At 47.6% G+C, this 20,427-nt stretch overlaps 1 protein-coding gene across 1 annotated transcript in view; it reads right to left on the minus strand.

The window, feature by feature from the left end:
* The window catches only part of LOC139230923 (acid-sensing ion channel 5-like), a 146,358-nt gene extending 133,358 nt beyond the window's left edge, over positions 1-13,000 (minus strand). The window contains exons 1-2 of the mRNA XM_070862480.1: positions 12,744-13,000; positions 7,788-8,025 (exon numbers count right to left, since the gene is read on the minus strand). Coding sequence (XP_070718581.1) covers positions 7,788-8,025; positions 12,744-13,000 — 495 coding nt within the window. The remainder of the gene's footprint in view (positions 1-7,787; positions 8,026-12,743) is intronic.
* Positions 13,001-20,427: the final 7,427 nt, after the last annotated feature.

Here is a 20,427-nt window from a genome sequence, read left to right on the forward strand (position 1 = left end):
GACGCTCTCTCGTCCTGTGGTCTGGACGCCCTCTCATCCCGTGGTCTGGATGCTCTTCCGTTCCATGGTCTGGACGCCCTCTCGTCTGTGTCTGTGATGCCGACTGCCGTGATCTTCCTCACCAGGGATTTTGCCTCTGGCGTCGGCAAGACGTATTCGAATCATTTCGACTGGAGTCCCACTTTGCTTGGTCAACCTGGAGCCTCTTCCATTTTCGCGAAGAGGTCATCGGCTTTTGTGGTGGGTACCGCGCCTGTACCACTGCTCGGTTGATCTTCAGCTCATCGTGGCCGTGATGAGCGGCCTTTGCCTCGGGGATCTGCAATTGGATTTGCACTTCGATGCCTGGTTCAGCTGAAGGTGGAGGTTTGCTCAGCCTTTGAGAAGGGGAGACATTGTTCGCCGGAGAAAGTATGTAGTGGTCTTCCCAGTTCCATCGAATCTTCCCCATCCACCTCCTGCCAAGCAGCGTTGGCCCATCACCTGAAACAATCCACAGTGGTAAATTGTGCACTGCTGCCTCATGGGATACTCTTATGTCCGCACTACCAATAAGTGGTATCAGTTCCTTGGTGTAGGTGCGCAGCTTTCCCTGAATCGGGATCAGCTTGGATCGCTGTGCTTCATCGCCCCACAGCCTCTCGAATGCCTTCTGGCTCATAACTGATTGACTCACCCCTGTGTCTAGTTCCTTGGAGACTGGAGCGCCGTTAAGTTGAACTTTTAACATTATCGGAGGGCTTTTGGTGGTGAAGGTGTGAATCCCATATACTTCCTCTTCATCCTCAGATTCAGCTGTCTCTCTTGCTCGTTCATCATGATCCTCGTTGGATCGGTCGTCCTCTCCTTACTCTGCCACGTGGTGAGTCAGAGATCGTTTGCACATTCGCTGGAGGTACCCCATTGTTCCACAGCTCTTGCATACATAGGGCTTGAATCGACATTGATGAGCTCTATGACTGCCCCCGCAGCACCAACATGGTGCTAATGGATACGCATTCACGCCCCACAGTGGACTCTGAGTCACTCTAGGCCTAGGTCTGGCATCTGCAGTTGTGTGGGTTCTGCCCTATGCCGTTCTGCCTGCTGAAAACATTATTTTATGCATAGTACTTGCCAGTGAGCTTCGGTTCTGTGAAGATAGCTGTTTCGTGTTATCGATCGTGATGGCCTTGCTCAGATCTAGGGATTCGGCAGACAACAGTTTGCGAAGGTTGACCTTGTGGCCAATTCCAAGCATGAAAAAGTCCCGCAACATTTCCCCCAAAGGTCCTGCAAATTCGCACTGCCTCGCAAGGCGTCTTAGGTCGACGACAAAACTCGCCACGTTCTGGCCCTCGGCTTGAGATGTTCCTTAGCCAGCGTACATAGCTCTGCGTAAGATTTGTCCATTTGTTTGACCAGTAGCCAATTTTTAAGGAGGCCTTATACCAAGACCCCTTAGGTCTCCCACAAGTGTGCCTGCTAGTGGCAAGTCGTATATTACATAATAATTTTTAATTCCCATTAACACCGACAGGAAAATTTAGGGTAGTATTTCTGTTATATATGTAAACTTGTATATACTCTGTACAGCCACCAGAGGGCTCATCACCTGGAGTCCCAAGGGATCCCATAATCGCTTGGGAGCACAGGTATTTAAGGAGGCCTCACAGGCTGGAGAGGCACTCTAGAGACCTGCAATAAAAGAGTGTAAAACTTTACTTTGAGCTCACAGTGTTCAGTCTGACTCTTTGTCCATACATAAAAACTAGCGACCAGATACAGATAATGAATCCAAAGATGCAGAGAACAGTGGGTATCCTGGAGAAATTCTCGGAGGGAGATGTTTGGGAAACTTTTGTGGAGTGACTCGACCAATACTTCGAGGCCAACGAGCTGGATGGAGAAGAGAATGCTGCCAAACAAAGGGCGATTCTCTGCACCATCTGTGGGGCACCAACGTATGACCTCATGAAAAATCTGCTTGCTCCAGTGAAACCCACAGAGAAATCATATGATGATTTGTGCACACTGTTCCGGGAGCATTTGAACCCAAAGGAAAGCGTTCTGATGGCGAGGTACCAGTTCTACACCTACAAAAGGACTGAAGGCCAGGAAGTGGTGAGTTATGTCGCCGAGCTAAGACGCCTTGCAGAACATTGCAAATTTGAAGGACATTTGGAGCACATACTCAGAGACTTTTTCGTACTTGGCACTGGCCACAAACCCATACTTCGCAAACTTCTGACTGTAGAGACCCCAACCTTGAGTAAGACCATAGTGATAGCCCAGGTGTTCAATGCCACCAGTGACAATACTAAGCAAATCTCTCAGCACACAAGTGCTGCTACAAGTACTGTGAACAAAATGATGTTGTTTTCAAATCGCAACGAGTAGGGCAGGTCACACATGCCTGCAGCTGCACGTCCGCAGAAGTCTCAGAGTCCACCATCAAGGGTGATGAATGCTCGGCCATTAACACCTTGTTGGCCTGCGGGGATGATCATCGTTTCCATTCATGCTGCTTCAAAGAGTACGTTTGCAAGGCCTGTGGAACAATGGGACACCTCCAACATACATGCAGGCGAGCTGCAAATCCTGTTACTCCTGCAAACCACCATGTTGCAGAGGAGGACAGATACACGGAGGATCACGACGAACCAGAGCCTCAGACCGAGGAGGCAGAAGTAAATGAGGTGCACACATTCACCACAAAGTGTCCCCCGATAATGCTGAATGTTGAACTAAATGGACTCCCAATGTCAATGGAGCTGGACATGGGCGCAAGCCAGTCCATCATGGGCAAAAAGACTTTCAAAAGATTGTGGTGCAGCAAGGCCTCAAGGCCAGTCTTTACTCCAGTTCGTATGATACTAAGTACTTACACAAAAGAACTGATTCCCATAATCGGCAGTGCTACATTAAAGGTCTCCTACGATGGAGCGGTGCACAAGCTACCACTCTGGGTGGTATCGGGCGATGGTCCCACGCTGCTCGGCAGGAGTTGGCTGGGCAAGATACACTGGAATTGGGACAACGTCCAAGCGCTATTGCCCGCTGATGACACTTCATGTGCCCAGGTCTTAAACAAGTTCCCTTCGCTGTTTGAACCAGGCATCTGGAAATTCCAAGGAGCAAAAGTGCAGATCCACCTAATTCCGGGGGCGCGACCCATCCATCACAAGGCGAGAGCAGTACCGTACATGATGAGAGAAAGGGTAGAGATCGAGCTAGACCGGCTGCAACGAGAGGGCATAATTTCACCGATCGAGTTCAACGAATGGGCCAGTCCTATTCTCCCAGTCCTCAAGGGAGATGGCACCGTCAGAATCTGTGGCGATTACAAAGTAACTATCAAACGTTTCTCCCTGCCGGACCAAAAGGCGACGACCTCTTTGCAACACTGGCGGCAGAAAAGACTTTCATGAAGCTGGATTTGACTTCAGCCTACATGACGCAAAAACTGGAGGAATCATCGAAGGCCCTCACCTGCACAAACACGCACAAAGGTCTTTTCATTTATAACAGGTGCCCGTTTGGAATTCGATCCGCGGCAGCAATATTCCAGAGAAACATGGAATGCTTACTGAAATCGGTCCCGCGCACTATGGTCGGGGCACAGTTGAGCATCTGCAGAACCTGTAGGAGATTCTTATTCGACTCAACCACATGGGGCTCAGGTTAAAACTCTCAAAGTGCATTTTCTTGGTGCCTGAAGTGGAGTTCTTGGGGAGGAGGCTCATGGCAGACGGCATCAGGCCCACCGATTCGAAGACGGAGGCAATCGAGAACGCACCAAGGCCATAGAACGTGACGGAGCTGTGATCGTTTCTCGGACTCCTGAACTACTTTGGTAACTTCTTACCGGGTCTCAGCACACTGTTAGAACCACTGCATGTCTTACTACGTAAAGGGGATGAATGGGCATGGGGCAAAAGCCAAGAAAATGCCTTTGTAAAAACTAGAAAATTGTTATGCTCAAAACAAATTGCTTGTGTTGTATGATCCATGTAAACGTTTGGTACTAGCATGTGATGTGTTGTCATATGGTGTCGGGTGTGTATTGCAACAAGCTAATGATTTCGGGTAACTGCAATCGGTTGTTTACGCATCCAGGAGTCTGTCTAAGCTGAGACAGCCTACAGCATGATTGAAAAATAAGCAGTAGCGTGTGTTTATGGGGTAAAGAAAATGCATCAGTACTTGTTTGGTCTAAAATTCGAATTGGAAACTGACCATTAGTCATTTATTTCCCTGTTTTCCAAGAGTAAAGGGATAAATACCAATGCATCGGCCCGCATCCAGAGATGTGCGCTCAAGTTGTCCGCATACAACTACGCCATCCACCACAGGCCAGGCCCAGAAAACTGCGCCAATGGTCACAGTAGGCTGCCATTGCCCACCACGGGGGTGGAAATGGCACAGCCTGCAGATTTAGCCATGGTTATGGAAGCATTTGAGAAACATAGAAACATAGAAAATAGGAGCCTGCACCACCATTCAATATAATCATGGCTGATCATTCCCTCAGTACCCCTTTCCTGCTTTCTCTCCATACCCCTTGATCCCTTTAGCCGTAAGGGCCATATCTAACTCCCTCTTGAATATATCCAATGAACTGGCATCAACGACTCTCTGCGGCAGGGAATTCCACAGGTTAACAACTCTTTGAGTGAAGAATTTTCTCCTCATCTCAGTCCTAAATGGCCTATCCCTTATCCTAAGACTGTGTCCCGTGGTTCTGGTCTTCCCCAAAATCGGGAACATTCTTCCCGCATCTAACCTGTCCCGTCCCGTCAGAATCTTATATATTTCTATGAGATCCCCTCTCATCCTTCTAAACTCCAGTGAATAAAGGTCCAGTTGATCCAGTCTCTCCTCATATGTCAGTCCAGTCATCCCTGGAATCAGTCTGGTGAACCTTCGCTGCACTCCCTCAATAGCAAGGACGTCCTTTCTCAGATTAGGAGACCAAAACTGAACACAATATTCCAGGTGAGGCCTCACCAAGGCCCTGTACAACTGCAGTAAGACCTCCCTGACCCTTTACTCAAATCCCCTAGCTATGAAGGCCAACATGCCTTCATGTGAGTGAGCAATCACCCATTACTGCCCAGCAGACCAAAACCTGGACGAGCCAGGACCCCTTATTGTCCCGAGTCAAAACTGTGTGCTTCAAGGAAGCTGGTCCAGTGTCCCAGTGGAAATGCAGGAAGAGATAAAGCCATTCCAGTGGTGCAAAGATGAAATGTCTATACAGGCAGACTGCCTTCTGTGGGGCAATTGAGTAGTGATTCCCAAGAAGGGCAGAGACACCTTCTTTGACCCCCCCCAACATACACACCAGTGGCAACCGGCACTACGGTTGGCCATGAAGCAGAACCCATCATCCACAGCAGCCCAGCAGGATCCACCACACCAGGCAGCCCAGTGAGGACCCAACAATTCACTCATCAATACCAGCTTTCCCACCTAGACGATCAACCGGGGCAAGAAGGGCCCCAGATCGACTCACATTGTTAATAGTTACACTATTGACTTTGGGGGGGCGGGAGTGTTGTTATATATGTAAACTTGTATATACATTGTACAGCCATCAGAGGGCTCATCCCCTGGAGTTCCACAGTATCCCATAATCCCTTGGGAGCACAGGTATTTAAGGAGGCCTCACAGGTTGGAGAGGCACTCTGGAGACCTGCAATAAAAGACTGTCACACTTTACTTTGAGCTCACAGTGTTCAGTCTGACTCTTTCTCCATACATAACAACTTCCATTTGGTGATTTTCATGTTTGACTGTTTAACATGCTTTTACTACATTCCTGTGTGTACCACTTTTACACAAGCATTAATTAGAGCCCCGATCTTATCTCAGAAGTGGAAAGTGAGCAGAATTTAATGGCAGGACCTGATTTTTTGTCTCCGTTTCCCAGCCGCAGCCAACCATATTGTGAGGCTAGCTAGCTGTTTAGCAGTTAGGCCTTCGGCACTAGGCCACAGCTGGTGAGCGGAGGGGGGAGAAAGAGATTGGAAAGGCTGGTGCAGGGAGAAGATTTAAGACCAGAGGGAAGATCGGGGCTGGAGCAGGGGCGAGATCAGAGACCAGGAGGCAGATGGGAGGCTAGAGGGAGGATTGGAGTCCGGGGTTGGGGGAGATCGGAGGCCAAGGGTGAGGTCAGAGGGCAGGGTTGGGGGAGATTGGAGGCTAAGGGTGAGATCAGAGGGCAGGGTTGGGGGAGATCGGAGACCAGGGTCAATTTGAGGCCGGGGTTGGGGTGCTCTTAAGTTGCAGGGGAGATCGGAGGTTGGGGTCGGGGAGATCAGAGGTCGCAGGGGAGATTGTAGGCCAGGGTTGGGGGGGATCGGAGGTCACAGAGAAGATTGTAGTTCGGGGTCGGGGGAGATTGGAGGTCATGGGGAGATTGTAGGCTGGGGTCGGGAGAGATCGGAGGTCGCAGGGGAGATTGGAGGCCGAGGTCGGGGCAGATCGGAGGTCGCAGGGGAGATCAGAGGTCGGAGTCGGGGGAGATTGGAGGCTGCAGGCCGGTGTTGGGGGAGATCGTAACAGTCAGATGGAGATCGGAAGGATCGGGGGAATGTATGATCACGGAGAAGGGGTTGGGGGGTGGGGGTGACTGAAGAAAGACTTGCATTTATATAGTGCCTTTCATGACCACTTACAGCCAATGAAGTACTTTTGAAGTGTCGTCACTGTTGTAATGTAGGAAATGCAGCAGCCAATTTTGCACGCAGCAAGCTCCCACAAACAGCAATATGATAATGACCATATAATCTCTTTTTGTTATGTTGATTGAGGGATAAATATTTGCTGGAGTTAGGCATGGGAGTGGTTAGAAGCCAGCAGGGAGATTGGAGGCTAGGAGGCTCTTCTTCAAGATAGTGCCATGGGATCTTTTATGTCTACCCAAGAGCAGATGGGACCTCAGTTTAATGTCCCATTTGAAAGACAGCACTTCTGATAGAGGCAGCACTCCACTGGTGTGTTACCCTAGATTTTTGGTGCTTGAGTCTGTGTAGTGGGACTTGAACCAACAACCTTCTGACTCAAGAGTATGAGTGCAACCTACTGAGCCATAGCTGACACTCATATAGAGCCAGCAGTTTAAGTTGAAAGGCACTTACCTCCTGGATCCAGCAGTCCTCACCTTCCATTAGCTGCCATAATTCCTGAGGCACGCAGCCTCATTATATTTAAATGTTCAACTCACCTCCTGTGAGCAGGTTGATTGCCTGCCTCCCATCCCACCTCTGTTAAAACTGAAAGTGGGCGGTTTGGAGCTGGGATTAGATTTTTATCATTTTAACATCCCACCAAACGGACCCGTTTTTGAGGGTTAAAATTCTCTCCTATTATTTATCTTAAATGTGTTAAAACCTCTAAATAGAATGTCATATGGACATATATCATCAACAGTTATTTCTAGGTTTATAAGCAGATAGTAGCTTCACAGAAAATGTGATGGCAGAATATGTTCATATTTGCATCAATGTAGTTCAAAACATATCTGTAAAGTAAGAGATAACAAAAGCTCTATCTATGAACTTTAAGGGAAGTTAAGAGTTTAACAACTGGAATTTCTACGGGAGTTCTCTCGATCTCCCGGCATAACTTTGCTGGAAGATCAAACAGACACCCTGGAGAAATGACAGAAATGGTTATTTACATTGCTTCTCCAAAGTTTCCACCAATCATCCGCTGTATTGATGCTGGGAGATCAGACGAACCTATGGACATTCTCCCCTTAGAAGTTTAACTTCAAAATAAGGTGAATAAAATTAATTTACCTTTGGATAGCAGGGCTCCCCAAAGAAGTCACATTTTAAGAGAGTCGAGTTATCAAGTTGGTAACCATATTCTTTAGTGAAATTCTTGATGCTGAAAGTTGGGTTTCCTTGAAAAAAGTCTTGGATATCTTGAGAAGTATTGCTATTTCCATAACTTTGAGCAATGCTTATGACGGCACACACGATAGTCCACAATATATATATGATGTTCATGTTGGTTACTGCTTGGGCTTGGTATCTATAGGCAACAGAACAAAATGACTTTTTGATATTGGTATGAAACACAAATACAATGGAAGAATGAAATTGACCATTGAGAGTGCACAGTTTAAGCATCATACTCTGCCTCGTGGAGTCATTACTAAAGGTGCCTACAGACACTACAACTGGCGACGGGAATACGAGGTCACGAACCACACGCTCAGCATGTCGAATCTCAGCAACTTTCAGCAATTTACTGATGGGGAAGATTGGGACGCTTTTGTAGAAAGATTGGAACACTTAAGGAGACTGGCTGCACCGTGTGACTTTGGCGACCACCTAAATGAAGCACTAAGGGACTTTAAACTGACGAGAGCAGTGCACCGCACTGATACTTGTAAGGGCAGAAACGCTGTCCCCTAAGTCCCGCAACCCTGAGTCTGCCATATGGGGCAAACTGGCTAGCCCCGTGCTGGCGCTGTGGAGGAAAACACAGGGCCCACCAGTGCTGCTACAAAGACTATGCATGCAAAGAGAAAAGGCACCTTCAAAGGATGTGCAGAAAAAGCTTTACTCACCGCGTCTCTGATGAGTTGGCTGATCACCGGGGCTCCAACACAGAGGAAGATGAAGTTGCTCAACCCCTGGAAGAAAAGTATGGAACTCATACCTGCTCCACCGAAAGTTCTCCGTGGGCGATGAAAGTAGACGTCGACGGGGTCCCAGTTTCTATGGAGAGTGACACAGGGGCGAGCCAGTCTGTGATGAGCCAATCGACCACAGCGGCAGCCTGTCCAAGCGAAGCTGCTCCCAGGCTTTGGGCTCCGGCAATCGACCTCGAACATGGATCCATCGCTGCATCCGGAGATTCCACTGTCCAGCTCGAATGCCCACAGCACCCCGGCGAAATCTCCGAGACCGAGGATCCAAACTCCACTTTCCGGGCAGGGGCAGCATTCCAAGAGGTGAACATCGATGAAAGAAATGGATTCCCAACATCCAGGATCGAACCTGTGGAAGAAAAGAGCACCACAGCCTACCTGCGCAAGACCAGAAAATGGCTGCAGCACCACAAGCAGCAGAACCTGTAATCAAAATGGTCTCCACCATGCCACGAGTGAACATGGAGGAGCACCATGTGACATCGAGCGGCCAATCAGATTTGCAGGCTCCCTTAAAGGAGACCGATAATCAAAAAAATTTCAAGGGGAAGTTTCAACTATTTGAGTACACGGACTTTAATGGTAAAGATGCGATTAAAGGGTGCAAGTATGAAAATGTATGCAATGTAACAATGAATTGTGATGCTGGTTTAACTAATGTGACTAATGATATGAATGCAGGTGTCAGTAAGGTTAAGAACTAGTTTATTATGCTTAACAGTAATGATAGACATTGTGAAATGCCTAATGTAACCATGTCTGTTGAAACCAGGACACCCAAAAGTGATGCAAATACTAGAATGTATAATGCAGGCTCGACTATGTGTGATCAGAGCCAAGGTGTCATGTATACTGGTAGGACACTGCCAAAGGACATTGGGTCCTACAGGACCAAGCTGATGGGAGACCCCCAGGTCCAGCAGGCTACCTGACAAATGTAGCCTGGACCTTTGGAACGAATGTGATGCCCCTTGCAGGACACACACACAGACAGTGGGAGCAGACCCACTACAGGGACAGTGATCAATGGGCAGCCCAGCCACCACCAATGGCAACCTGCACCAGACCAGCCCGACAGCCCCTGGTCACCAGGGCTAAGACCAGGAGCCTGAGGCCAATACCCTCCAGCTTCCCTGGAAAACCCTGGGATGACCTGACCCTCATCCCTATTGGTGGACAAGGAGTCACCCAGTCTTGTGTCCCTGCTCACCACCCCACAACTGCCTACATCACAGTGTATACACACCACCCACTGCTGCCGTGGCTACCTCCCTGAGGGATCCCACAACAGTGACACCCACTTGGTTTGTGTGTGAGGGAGGGGAAATGTATGAGTCCGGCCTCAAGCACAGGGGTCATACCTGGCAACCAGACAACCCTCACCACTGATCACCTCCCCTGGTCATGACAATAAGGATATGAAACATGCTTGGGGGGGAGTATTGTTGTGTATGCATGCCTGTTCACTGTGTGATGTCTGTAACACTGTTATGCCACATTGAATGTACCCTTATAATGTACACACCTTACCGGTACACCAGAGGGTGCTGCTGCTGGAGACCTAGGGGTTGCCTGCACACGGCAGGTAACCCAGTATAAAAGGGAACTCACAGCTTATTGTTGTCACTCAGGAGCTGCAAATAAAGGACTACAGGTCTGCACAGTTTAAGTATCATACCCTGTCTCGTGGATTCATTACTAAAGGTGCCTACATACACTACAGAGAGTATGACAAGTATTATAAAAATATAGAGCCCAGAGATAAACCTGAAAACATTCCATGGAGTTTTGGAACTTATCAGAAACAGTGAGTCAGCATTCATTGGATTGTCCTGCTTCATAATTCTCCACTTAACCCAGCAACTGATCAATTACCAACGAAAGGTATTTGTCACATTTCAGCTTGTTTGATCAATTGGTTTCCTCACAGAAAGGATTTTGAGATTGTGTTAAGTCTAAGTGTGTTTTAAAACAAAATAAATTTAAACAGGTTTCAAAAAAAAAGGCCACAGGCTGCAGGTATTAAAGATGTGTATTAAAGCTTGGCCCAGTCAATTTGTCGAATGTTACAGCTCATAGTCTGTTTTAAACTGATACAATGAGGGTCTATAGCCTCACACCTCAGCTGGAATGACTGGGGATGTTAAGCAATTCATCATCTCAGATGGCCAATAAATATTTACACCTACTGTGGTGAGGACAATTCATGTAGGCAAACTATAAGGGGGCTGGTTTTAAGAAACATAAGAAACATAAGAAATAGGAGCAGGAGTAGGCCATTTGGCCCCTCAAGCCTGCTCCGCCATTCAATATTATGGCTGATCTGATCATGGACTCAGCTCTACTTCCCTGCCTGCTCCCCATAACCCTTTACTCCCTTATCGCTCATAAATCTGTCTATCTTCACCTTAAATATATTCAATGACCCAGTCTCCACTGCTCTCTGGGGCAGAGAATTCCATAGATTTGCAACCCTCTGAGAGAAAAAAATTCTCCTCATCTCAATTTTACTGGGCAGCCCCTTATTCTAAGAAAATGTTCCCTAGTTCTAGTTTCCCCTATGAGTGGAAATATCCTCTCTGCATCCACCTTGTTGAGCCCCCTCATTATCTTATAAGTTTCAATAAGATCACCTCTCATTCATCTGAACTCCAATGAGTATAGGTCCTACCTACTCAACCTATCTTCATAAGTCAACCCCCTAATCTTCGGAATAAACCTAGTGATCCTTCTCTGAAAAAACTCCAATGCAAATATATTATTCCTTAAATACCGAGACCAAAACTGTACTCAGTTCTCCAGGTGTGGCCACACCAATACCCTGTACAGTTGTAGCAGTAATTCTCTGCTTTTATACTCCATCCCCCTTGCAATAAAGGCCAACATTCCATTTGCCTTCCTGATTACTTGCTGTACCTGCATACTAACTTTTTGTGTTTCATGTACAAGGACCCCCAGGTCCCTCTATACCGCAGCACTTTGCAGTTTTTCTCCATTTAAATTGAAATTTGCTTTTTTATTTTTTTCTGCCAATTTTCCCACATTATATTTCATCTACCGAATTTTTGCCCACTCACTTAGACTGTCTCTATCCCTTTGCAGATTTTTTGTGTCGTCCTCACAATTTGCTTTCCCGCCCATCCTTGTATCATCAGCATACTTGGCTACATTACACTCGGTCCCTTCATCCAAGTCATTAATATAGATTGTAAATAGTTGAGGACCCAGCACCAATCGCTGCGGCACCCCACTAGTCACTATTTGCCAACCGGAAAATGATCCATTTATCCCGACTCTCTGTTTTCTGTTACTTAGCCAATTCTCTCTCCATGCTAATATATTACCCCCAGCCCCGTGAGCTTTTATCTTGTGCAGTTACCTCTTATGATGCACCTTATTGAATGCTTTCTGGAAATCCAAATACACTACATCCACTGATTCCCCCTTATCCACCCTGCTCATTACATCCTCAAAGAACTCCAGCAAATTTGTCAAACATGATTTCCCTTTCATAAAACCATGTTGACTCTGCTTGATTGAATCATGTTTTTCCAAACGTCCCGCTATTGCTTCCTTAATAATGGACGCCATCATTTTCCCAACGACAGATGTTCGGCTAACTGGTCTATAGTTTCTTGCTTTTTTTCTGTAGGGGTTTGCCTGGTCATCTGCCATTACTTTGGGGAAATCCTGGAAAACTAACTTAAACACTGTATACATGACACACAAAAGTCTCTGCATTACTTAGCTTTGTGGAAGCTTTGTGATCTCATCACAAATGTTTAGTTAGGTCAGATATTGCATATCTCTGTACCTGGGAGTGTGTCCAACCTTTAACTAGCTGCTACTGATTACCCTTTTCTGTTCCATACCTTCACACAATTGATAGAATGCTTCATGTAATCTTACTCTCCTTCAGAACTGACATAACTCATATCTTGTTTATGCTTGTGGAACATCACATGTTGTCATTGCTCATTTGTGTTTGTCAACCAGACCATTTTTGTGTTTTGCATTTTTCTTCATGTGAATTTTTATTAAACAGTCATAGAGAAACATGTGAAGAGTGAATGAAAAATATAGCGTGTCATACCTATTTAAATTGCAGAGAGTAACAGCAGGAAATTCAATATGCTCGACATACTTTATAGTGACAGATGTAGATGTTGGCCAGCTAAAGTAGTGACTGAAACACTGGGTGATCTGACACGAAACCACGATCACACAGCCAAGCACGACAACCATCCAGAAAACCCTGCGAGTTCTAGGTCTGCTGTGCAGTGCATTTTGTAAACCATGGAAAGAGGTTGATGCAGCAAACTCATGGTCAACGTGCCGTATGTTCTCCATGGATAATAATATTTTCCCCAATAAGAAAGTCCAAAATTTTTTTAATGCCCCTAAAAAGATGCAAACAAAAGAAAACAGTCAGTAGATGTTCAACTTAAATAACTTGTTGATACAAGTGAAAGGAAGCTTCCAAATATGAAACAACTATGCAGTTCGCATTGAGCTATAATCTTACTTCGTGTGGCTTAATAAATAGTCCAAGTGCCTTTAATAATGTAGAGACAAATATTTAGAAATATATTTTGAAAGTATTTATTTCTCAGTTTTCCCTATTTATATTTTTTACTGCATCCTCCAATCAAAAGAATGGGGTCGATCCTCAACTTCTGCCCGAAATCGATGGCGTGGCCATGCCGCCTGCCCGTTGCCAGCTTTGGGAGGCCCAAAATTAGCTTTCTGCTCAGTCAGATGGGTGACAGGAAGGGAGGAGAGCTGATCACAGGAGGAGGACTTGTGTTGGCTGGCAATAGGCTTGAATATTTCCTACATCTCCAAGCCCCACAAAATTTGTAAATAAAATATCCTGGACTGTTTTTTGAGTTGCCTCCAGTGGTAACATCAAGGAAGAGATACACTTGGTATAAATCGTCAAATTATACACCCTCCACACAGTTCTGCCTGAAAATTGCAATCAGGGTCCCACAACCAATGTAGAACCCTAATTTGCATATTTAATCAGTCTGTCTCCAGTTTTAGGCTGCCGACTGTTCGACCATTCATAGGCCAGAGTGAATATTGTATCAGGTGAGCCTTGGGCATCAATGGGGCAGCTGAGGTGCCACTCCCAATTTTCAACTCCCCAAATCCCATTTTGAAGGATGGTTGCTTGAAAATCATCGTCCTCCTTTGTATCTCTGTCTAAATGTGCCTTAAATTTCTCTTCAGTCACTATCCACCTAATAAATAAATGTTGGGTGAATATCATGTGTTATAATTATCACATGCCTAGTCATGGATTCATTGTTTTGTGTTGTAAATGTTTTTTTTTAATAAAATGTTTATTTATGTTTCTCTGTGGTTTATTAGGGCTAGACTTTCCACGTTGAAAAATAGCTCAGTTTTTTGGCGCTATTTCTGATTAATGCCTATTTTTTGTGCCAAAATAGTGCCAAAAAAATAAGAAATAAGTTTCGCCAAAAGTTTTTTTAACTTTGGCGTTGCACTAAAATACTTCCATTTTTAAGAATGGAGCTAACATTTTTTGCAATAAAAATAATGCCCGTTCTGTGCATGCATAAAAAAAGAAGAAAATCACCCGTTTTCCATGTGAAGGGTGTGCCCGCGCATGCACAGTACACTTTCTGGTCTGGATCAGCCATTTTTAAAGACCATTGCAACTTGCAGGAGATTTCTGAGTACTTCCACACAGGAGCTCCAAAACGAAAAATGAACTGTGAATCGGAAAGGAAAAGGGCCAAGAAGTTCACCTAGGACGCCAATGATGCCCTGGTAGCTGCTGTGAAAAGTGGATGGCAACAGATTGGCAAGAAGGGTTCTGGTAAACTGATACCTGCAGCAATGGCTCTCTGCTTGAATCCAGAGGGATGGCAAGCAGTGCCGGAATAAGTGGCAGGATCTTGGCCAAGTAGTTCGAGTAAGTAATATTTTTATTTTTGCACTGCAACTACTTGTGACTATCTGTGTGTGCCATGACAGCAGAAGGCCCCTCTCTTAAAAATTTCGATTGCCATCTTTGCAGAAAAAATTGTCCGACAACCACTGGAGGAGGTCTGGCAAAACTGCAGCCACTAACACCCTTGGAAATGAGGGTTGCAGGTATTATTGGTGGCATCAGAAGATCGACTGTTATGTATATATGTAGACCTTACCCAAATGTAAGACTTTCCACCAGGGGGCACACCTGTGGGAGACCAAAGGGTCACCTGTGCACCCTGGGTCAGGCAGGTATAAAAGGTGAATCATCATGCTGCTTCCTCACTCTAGAGTCTGAAATAAAGAGACCAAGGTCACAACAGTTTGAGCTTGCGATATAGTCCTGTGGATTTATTCTGAACAGAACAAATTGGCGATGAGTAACGGATCACGAATTTTCACGTGGTAATGGCTGCTGTTGGTATTCTTGAGAGATTTGTTGAGGGTGATGATTGGGAAGCCTTCGTTGAGTGCCTCAACCAATACTTTGTGGCCAACGAATTGGACAAGGCTGAGACAGAGGCCAAGCGCAGGGCGATTCTCCTCACCGTATGTGGGTCATCGGTATATGGCCTCCTAAAAAACTTGCTGGCACCGGTCAAAATAACAGACAAATTTTACGCAGAGCTGTGTACGTTGGCTAAGTAACATCTCAAGGCAAAGGAGAGCACCCTGATGGCCAGGTACCACTTTTACACGCACGGTCGTTCCGAGGGCCAGAACGTGGCGAGTTTTGTCGCCGGCCTAAGACGCCTTGCGGGGCACTGTGACTTTGCAGGATCCTTGGGGCAAATGTTGTGGGACTTTTTCATGCTTGGAATTGGCCACGGGGTCATTCTTCACAAACTGCTGTCTGCCGAATCCATAGATCTGAGCAAGGTCATCACGATAGCCCAAGCCTTCATATCCACGAGCGATAACACGAAACAGATATCTTCACAGAATCGAAGCTCACCGGTGAGCACCATGCACAAAATAAAGTTTGCAGCAGGCAGAACGGCACAGGGCAGGGCCCACTCAGTTGCAGAGGCCAGGCCTAGGGCTAGAGTGAGTCAGAGTCCGCCGTGGGGTGTGAATACGTATCAATTAGCACCATGTTGGCGCTGCGGGGGCAGCCATAGATGTCATGTATCCTACATGGCTACTGTTGGTACTATCACAAGGCGTGCCACCAGAGGGCACAGCAGTGGGAGACTTGTAGGTTACTTGTACAGGTGTGCCTGGACTAGAATAAAAGGCAGGCTACCAGGTGTGATCCTCACTCTGGAGTTAACTAATAAAGGACTAAGGTCACTGCAGTTCAAGTACAACACATTGCCTCGTGGAGTCATTACTAGAACATCTAAGGACACAACAATTGGCATCGAGTTTACGAACTTCCACACGGAAATGGCTACCTTTGGTACGTTGCAGCAGTTTGCCGATGGTGATGATTGGGGCGCCTTTATGGAGAGGCTAGAACACTTCTTCACAGCAAACAACCTGGCAGGAGACGACCCGGCCACACTGGCTGATAAGCGCCGAACTATCTTGCTAACCAGTTGTGGGCCCACCATCTATGGCCTCATCAGGGACTTGCTGGCATCAGCGAAGACAACAACCAAGTCATACAAGGAGCTCGTAACCCTGATCCATGAGCAACTCAAGCCCAAGGAGAGCATCCACACAGCCATCCACTGCTTCTACACCGACTGATGGCCCGAAGGCCAGGAAGTCGCAAAGTACGCCACAGACCTCAGGAGACTGGTGGCACCGTGCAAGTTCGGCATCCACCTCAACGAAGCGTGGGGGACATTTTTGTCATTGGAATTGGCCATGAGGGCCTTCTTCACAAGCTACTGTCGGCGGATACCACAGTCACACTGCAGAAGGCCGTCTCTGTGAGCCAGGCATTCATGACCTTGACTTGCGTCTCTAGGCAGATGACTCACCCTCAGGACTCAAACCCGGCAGGTATTGTGCACAGAGTGGCGCCGTTTAGAGGCTGGACTGTACAGCGCGAATCCTCTCAAGGAAGAGAGAACAGGCCCCCGAGTCCCTTAACTCAGAGTCCGCTGAGGGGGTGGCTAATCGAGTAGCACCATGCTGGTGTTGCGGAGGGAATCACAGGACTCACCAGTGCTGCTTTAAAGACTATGTATGCAAAGGCTGCAGCACAAAGGGCCACCTCCAGTGAATGTGTAAGAGAAATATGACTCACTGTGTCGATGAAGAGTCTGCAGATGACCATGAATCCAGCGTGGATTATGAATTGATAGGCAGAGAGGCAGCCCAGTCCCACAGGGAGGTACAAAGCATGTTTACCTGCACCACCGAGTGTTCCCCGTTGAGGATGGAAGTCGAGATAAATGGCGTTCCAGTCTTCATGGAAGTGGACACGGGGGCAAGCCAGTCAGTGATGAATCAAGGAGCCTTTGAGAGGCTACGGGACAATCAAGCTGAACGACCCGAGTTGGTCCCGGTTCAGGCAAAGCTGCACATCTACACCGATGAACTTATCCCAGTCATTGCTAGCGCGAATGTAAAGGTACTCCATGATGGCGTGGTGCACAAGTTACCTCTGTGGATTGTTGCAGGTGATGGACCAATGCTGCTCGGCAGAAGGCGGATGGAGAAGATCCATTGGCAATGGGAAGACTTCACCCCTCCAGCGATCGAAGCCCTCTACGCTCAGAGGCAAAGCAAGCCCTCACCTGAGGTTGAATCCGGCACCAGAGAGCAGACCAGAACAGCGCCTGAGACACAGACCACTCAGCACAACTGCATGGAGATGACCTGAACGCACCTTCCAGGCTCCAGTGGCAGAACTCCGGAGGAAGAAAATCAGATCCAAAGCCGACTTCCCAGCTTCGGAGGCAGAACTGGGGGAGAAGAGGATCACCGCAGTTGACATCGTGGATGGAGGAAAGTTGGTGCCCAAACCACGAGGTGAGGCACTGAAGACAAAAATGGCCACGGCCAGACCACGAGGTGCAGCACTGATGGAGCAACACGTGGCACCAAACAGAGAAGCGGATTGGGGTAAAGAAAGCAAGGCTCCCTTAAAGGAGGCCGGCAACCCACCACAATTAAAGGGACAGTTCCACACACTTTAGCAATGTAACAGTAATTGTAAGTCAAAGGAAAAAAGTGTAATTGATCATGTAAAATGTGCAAATGATAATCTGAATTGTATATATGCAACCAGCGAAGAAAAATCGCGCGATCATGTAAAATGTGCAATGGATGATCTGAACTGTGCACATACAACCAGCGGGAAAAAGGTGGCGCGATCGCATTTGGACCCACAGTGTGTCCAGCATAAGTAATGAAAAGTTGTGCAATGCAGGGTTTCAACTGCACGCAGCCAATGCAATGGGCAGGCACCCATCAGGAGAACACAGGTCCAGCGAGCTACCCAATCCTGTAGCCTATGTCCCGGGGACCATGCACCATGAAGTTTAGCCACAAGCAGCCGACACACACGAGCTGCAGAACAAGCGATCTCAGGAGGGCCATGGCATCGGTATCGATACCCTGCCCCTGATCGGTTCCACCTCTCAGGCACCCGATGGCACCAACTGCCATGAGCCTGAAGGAGCAGACTGCACTAAGGCGCAGTCCCCAGACCCATCACCACCAAGGCCATATCCGTAGATGTAGGGTCACCTGCCACAGTTCCCCCAAAGGAAACAGGCACCAGCCAGAATCCCAAATCAAACAACGCTAAGACCAGCGAGTCAGCAGTTCCTGTGCACTGCTAGACGACAGCTCCTCAGGGAGCAGCTCTGACCCAGTGCGCAAAGAAAGGATAGGGAGGTCACAGGCATCTGTGAACCGGCCTGACGCTAGGGACCACGGCAACAGCCCTGAGAGCAGGCTACGCGAGCCAACCAGGTTCTTACTGCGAACACTGGGCAATGAGCCGCCACCAGACTGCAGGGACACAACCCAGCAGCTCCAGAACTAGCTTGTTCTCATGCACCGGTCACTGCATTGATAAGGCATCTAAAGTTCTTGTCACACCATGGAACCACAAAACAATGCAAAACCCACTTTCCTGAACATGAATGTACATGAATGCTAGGAACCCCCGCCATAATCAATGTGGGGGTGGGGCAAGTGATGCGGGGGGGAGAATGGAGTGGTCAGGGATACACACACACAAACAGCAACCACCAGCAAGTTACTGCACCAACCACTCACCCAAGATTGAAGTGACCTGCCAAGGGTCAACCAGACAGAGCCCACTTAGAGCTAAGCCCAGAGCACAATCAATGCAGAGGCGATTTGCACTAAAGGCTCAGGGAGGAGTGATGTCATGTATCCTACATGGCTACTGTTGGTACTATCACAAGGTGTGCCACCAGAGGGCACAGCAGTGAGAGACTTGTAGGTTACCTGTACAGGTGTGCCTGGCCTAGTATAAAAGGCAGGCCACCAGGTGTGATCCTCACTCTGGAGTTAACGAATAAAGGACTAAGGTCACTACAGTTCAAGTACAACACATTGCCTCATGGAGGCATTACTAGAGCATCTAAGGACACAACAATAGAGCTCATCAATGTCGATTCAAGCCCTGTGTGTGCAAGGACTGTGGAACAATGGGGCACCTCCAGCGAATGCGCAAACGATCTCTGACTCACCACGCGGCAGAGTCAGGAGAGGACGACTGATCCAGCGAGGATCATGATGAACGAACAGAAGAGGCAATTGAACCTGAGGATGAAGAGAAAGTATATGGGATACACACCTTCGCCACCAAAAGCCCTCCGATAATGTTAAAAGTTGAATTTAACGGCACTCAAGTCTCCATGGAACTAGGCACGGGGATGAGTCAATCAGTGATGAGCCAGAATGCTTTCGAGAGGCTGTGGCGCGATGAAGCCAAGCGACCCAAGCTGATCCCAATTCAGGCAAAGCTGCGCACCTACACCAGTTATTGGTAGTGCAAACATAAGTGTATTCTATGAGGAAGCAGTGCACTATTTATCACTGTGGATTGTTTCAGGTGATGGGCCAACGCGGCTTGGCAGGAGGTGGATGGGGAAGATTCGATGGAACTGGGAAGACCTCTGCATACCCTCTCTAGCGAACGAGGCCTCCCTTTCCCAAAGGCCGAGCAAACCCCCTCTTCCAACTGAACCAGTCATCGAAGTGCAGATCCCCAAGGCACAGGCCACTCATCATAACCACGAAGAGGTAAAGTTCAACCGAGCAGAGGTACAGGCGCAGTACCCACTACCCGAAACCGATGACACCTTCGTGACGATGGAAGAGGCTCCAGGTCAGCCATGCAAAGTGGGACTCTGGCCGAAATGATCTGAATGCGTCCTCCTGACGCCAGAGGCAAAATACCTGGGAAGGAAGATCACGGCAACCAGTATCACGGACACGGACGAGAGAGCGTCCAGACCACGGGATGAGAAGGTGTCCAGATCACGGGACGAAGATGGGTCCAGACCATGGGATGAGAGTGTGCCCAGACCACAGGACGAGAGAGCGTCCAGACCACGGAAGGTTGCCACAAAGGAACGGAGGAATGTGTCGCCCAGCAAGGAAGACGACTGGGTTTGGGGCAAAGGTAAAGGAGTGACCGCGGTGAAAGCCAGGAACCCAACATGCTCAAATTAATTGTATGCACCATGTAACCTGTGCGAGCGGTCTTTTGTGGTCAATGATGTACCATTGTATAGGATTGGGGGTACCTTACAACAAGCCAAAGTAACGGGCAAACACCAACCGGTCATATATGTATCTGACAAAGTACTTGTAACAAGTGTTGTGTTATCACA

The sequence above is a fragment of the Pristiophorus japonicus genome, chromosome 2 (genome assembly GCF_044704955.1).
Source record: "Pristiophorus japonicus isolate sPriJap1 chromosome 2, sPriJap1.hap1, whole genome shotgun sequence".
Classification (NCBI taxonomy): Eukaryota; Metazoa; Chordata; class Chondrichthyes; family Pristiophoridae; genus Pristiophorus; species Pristiophorus japonicus.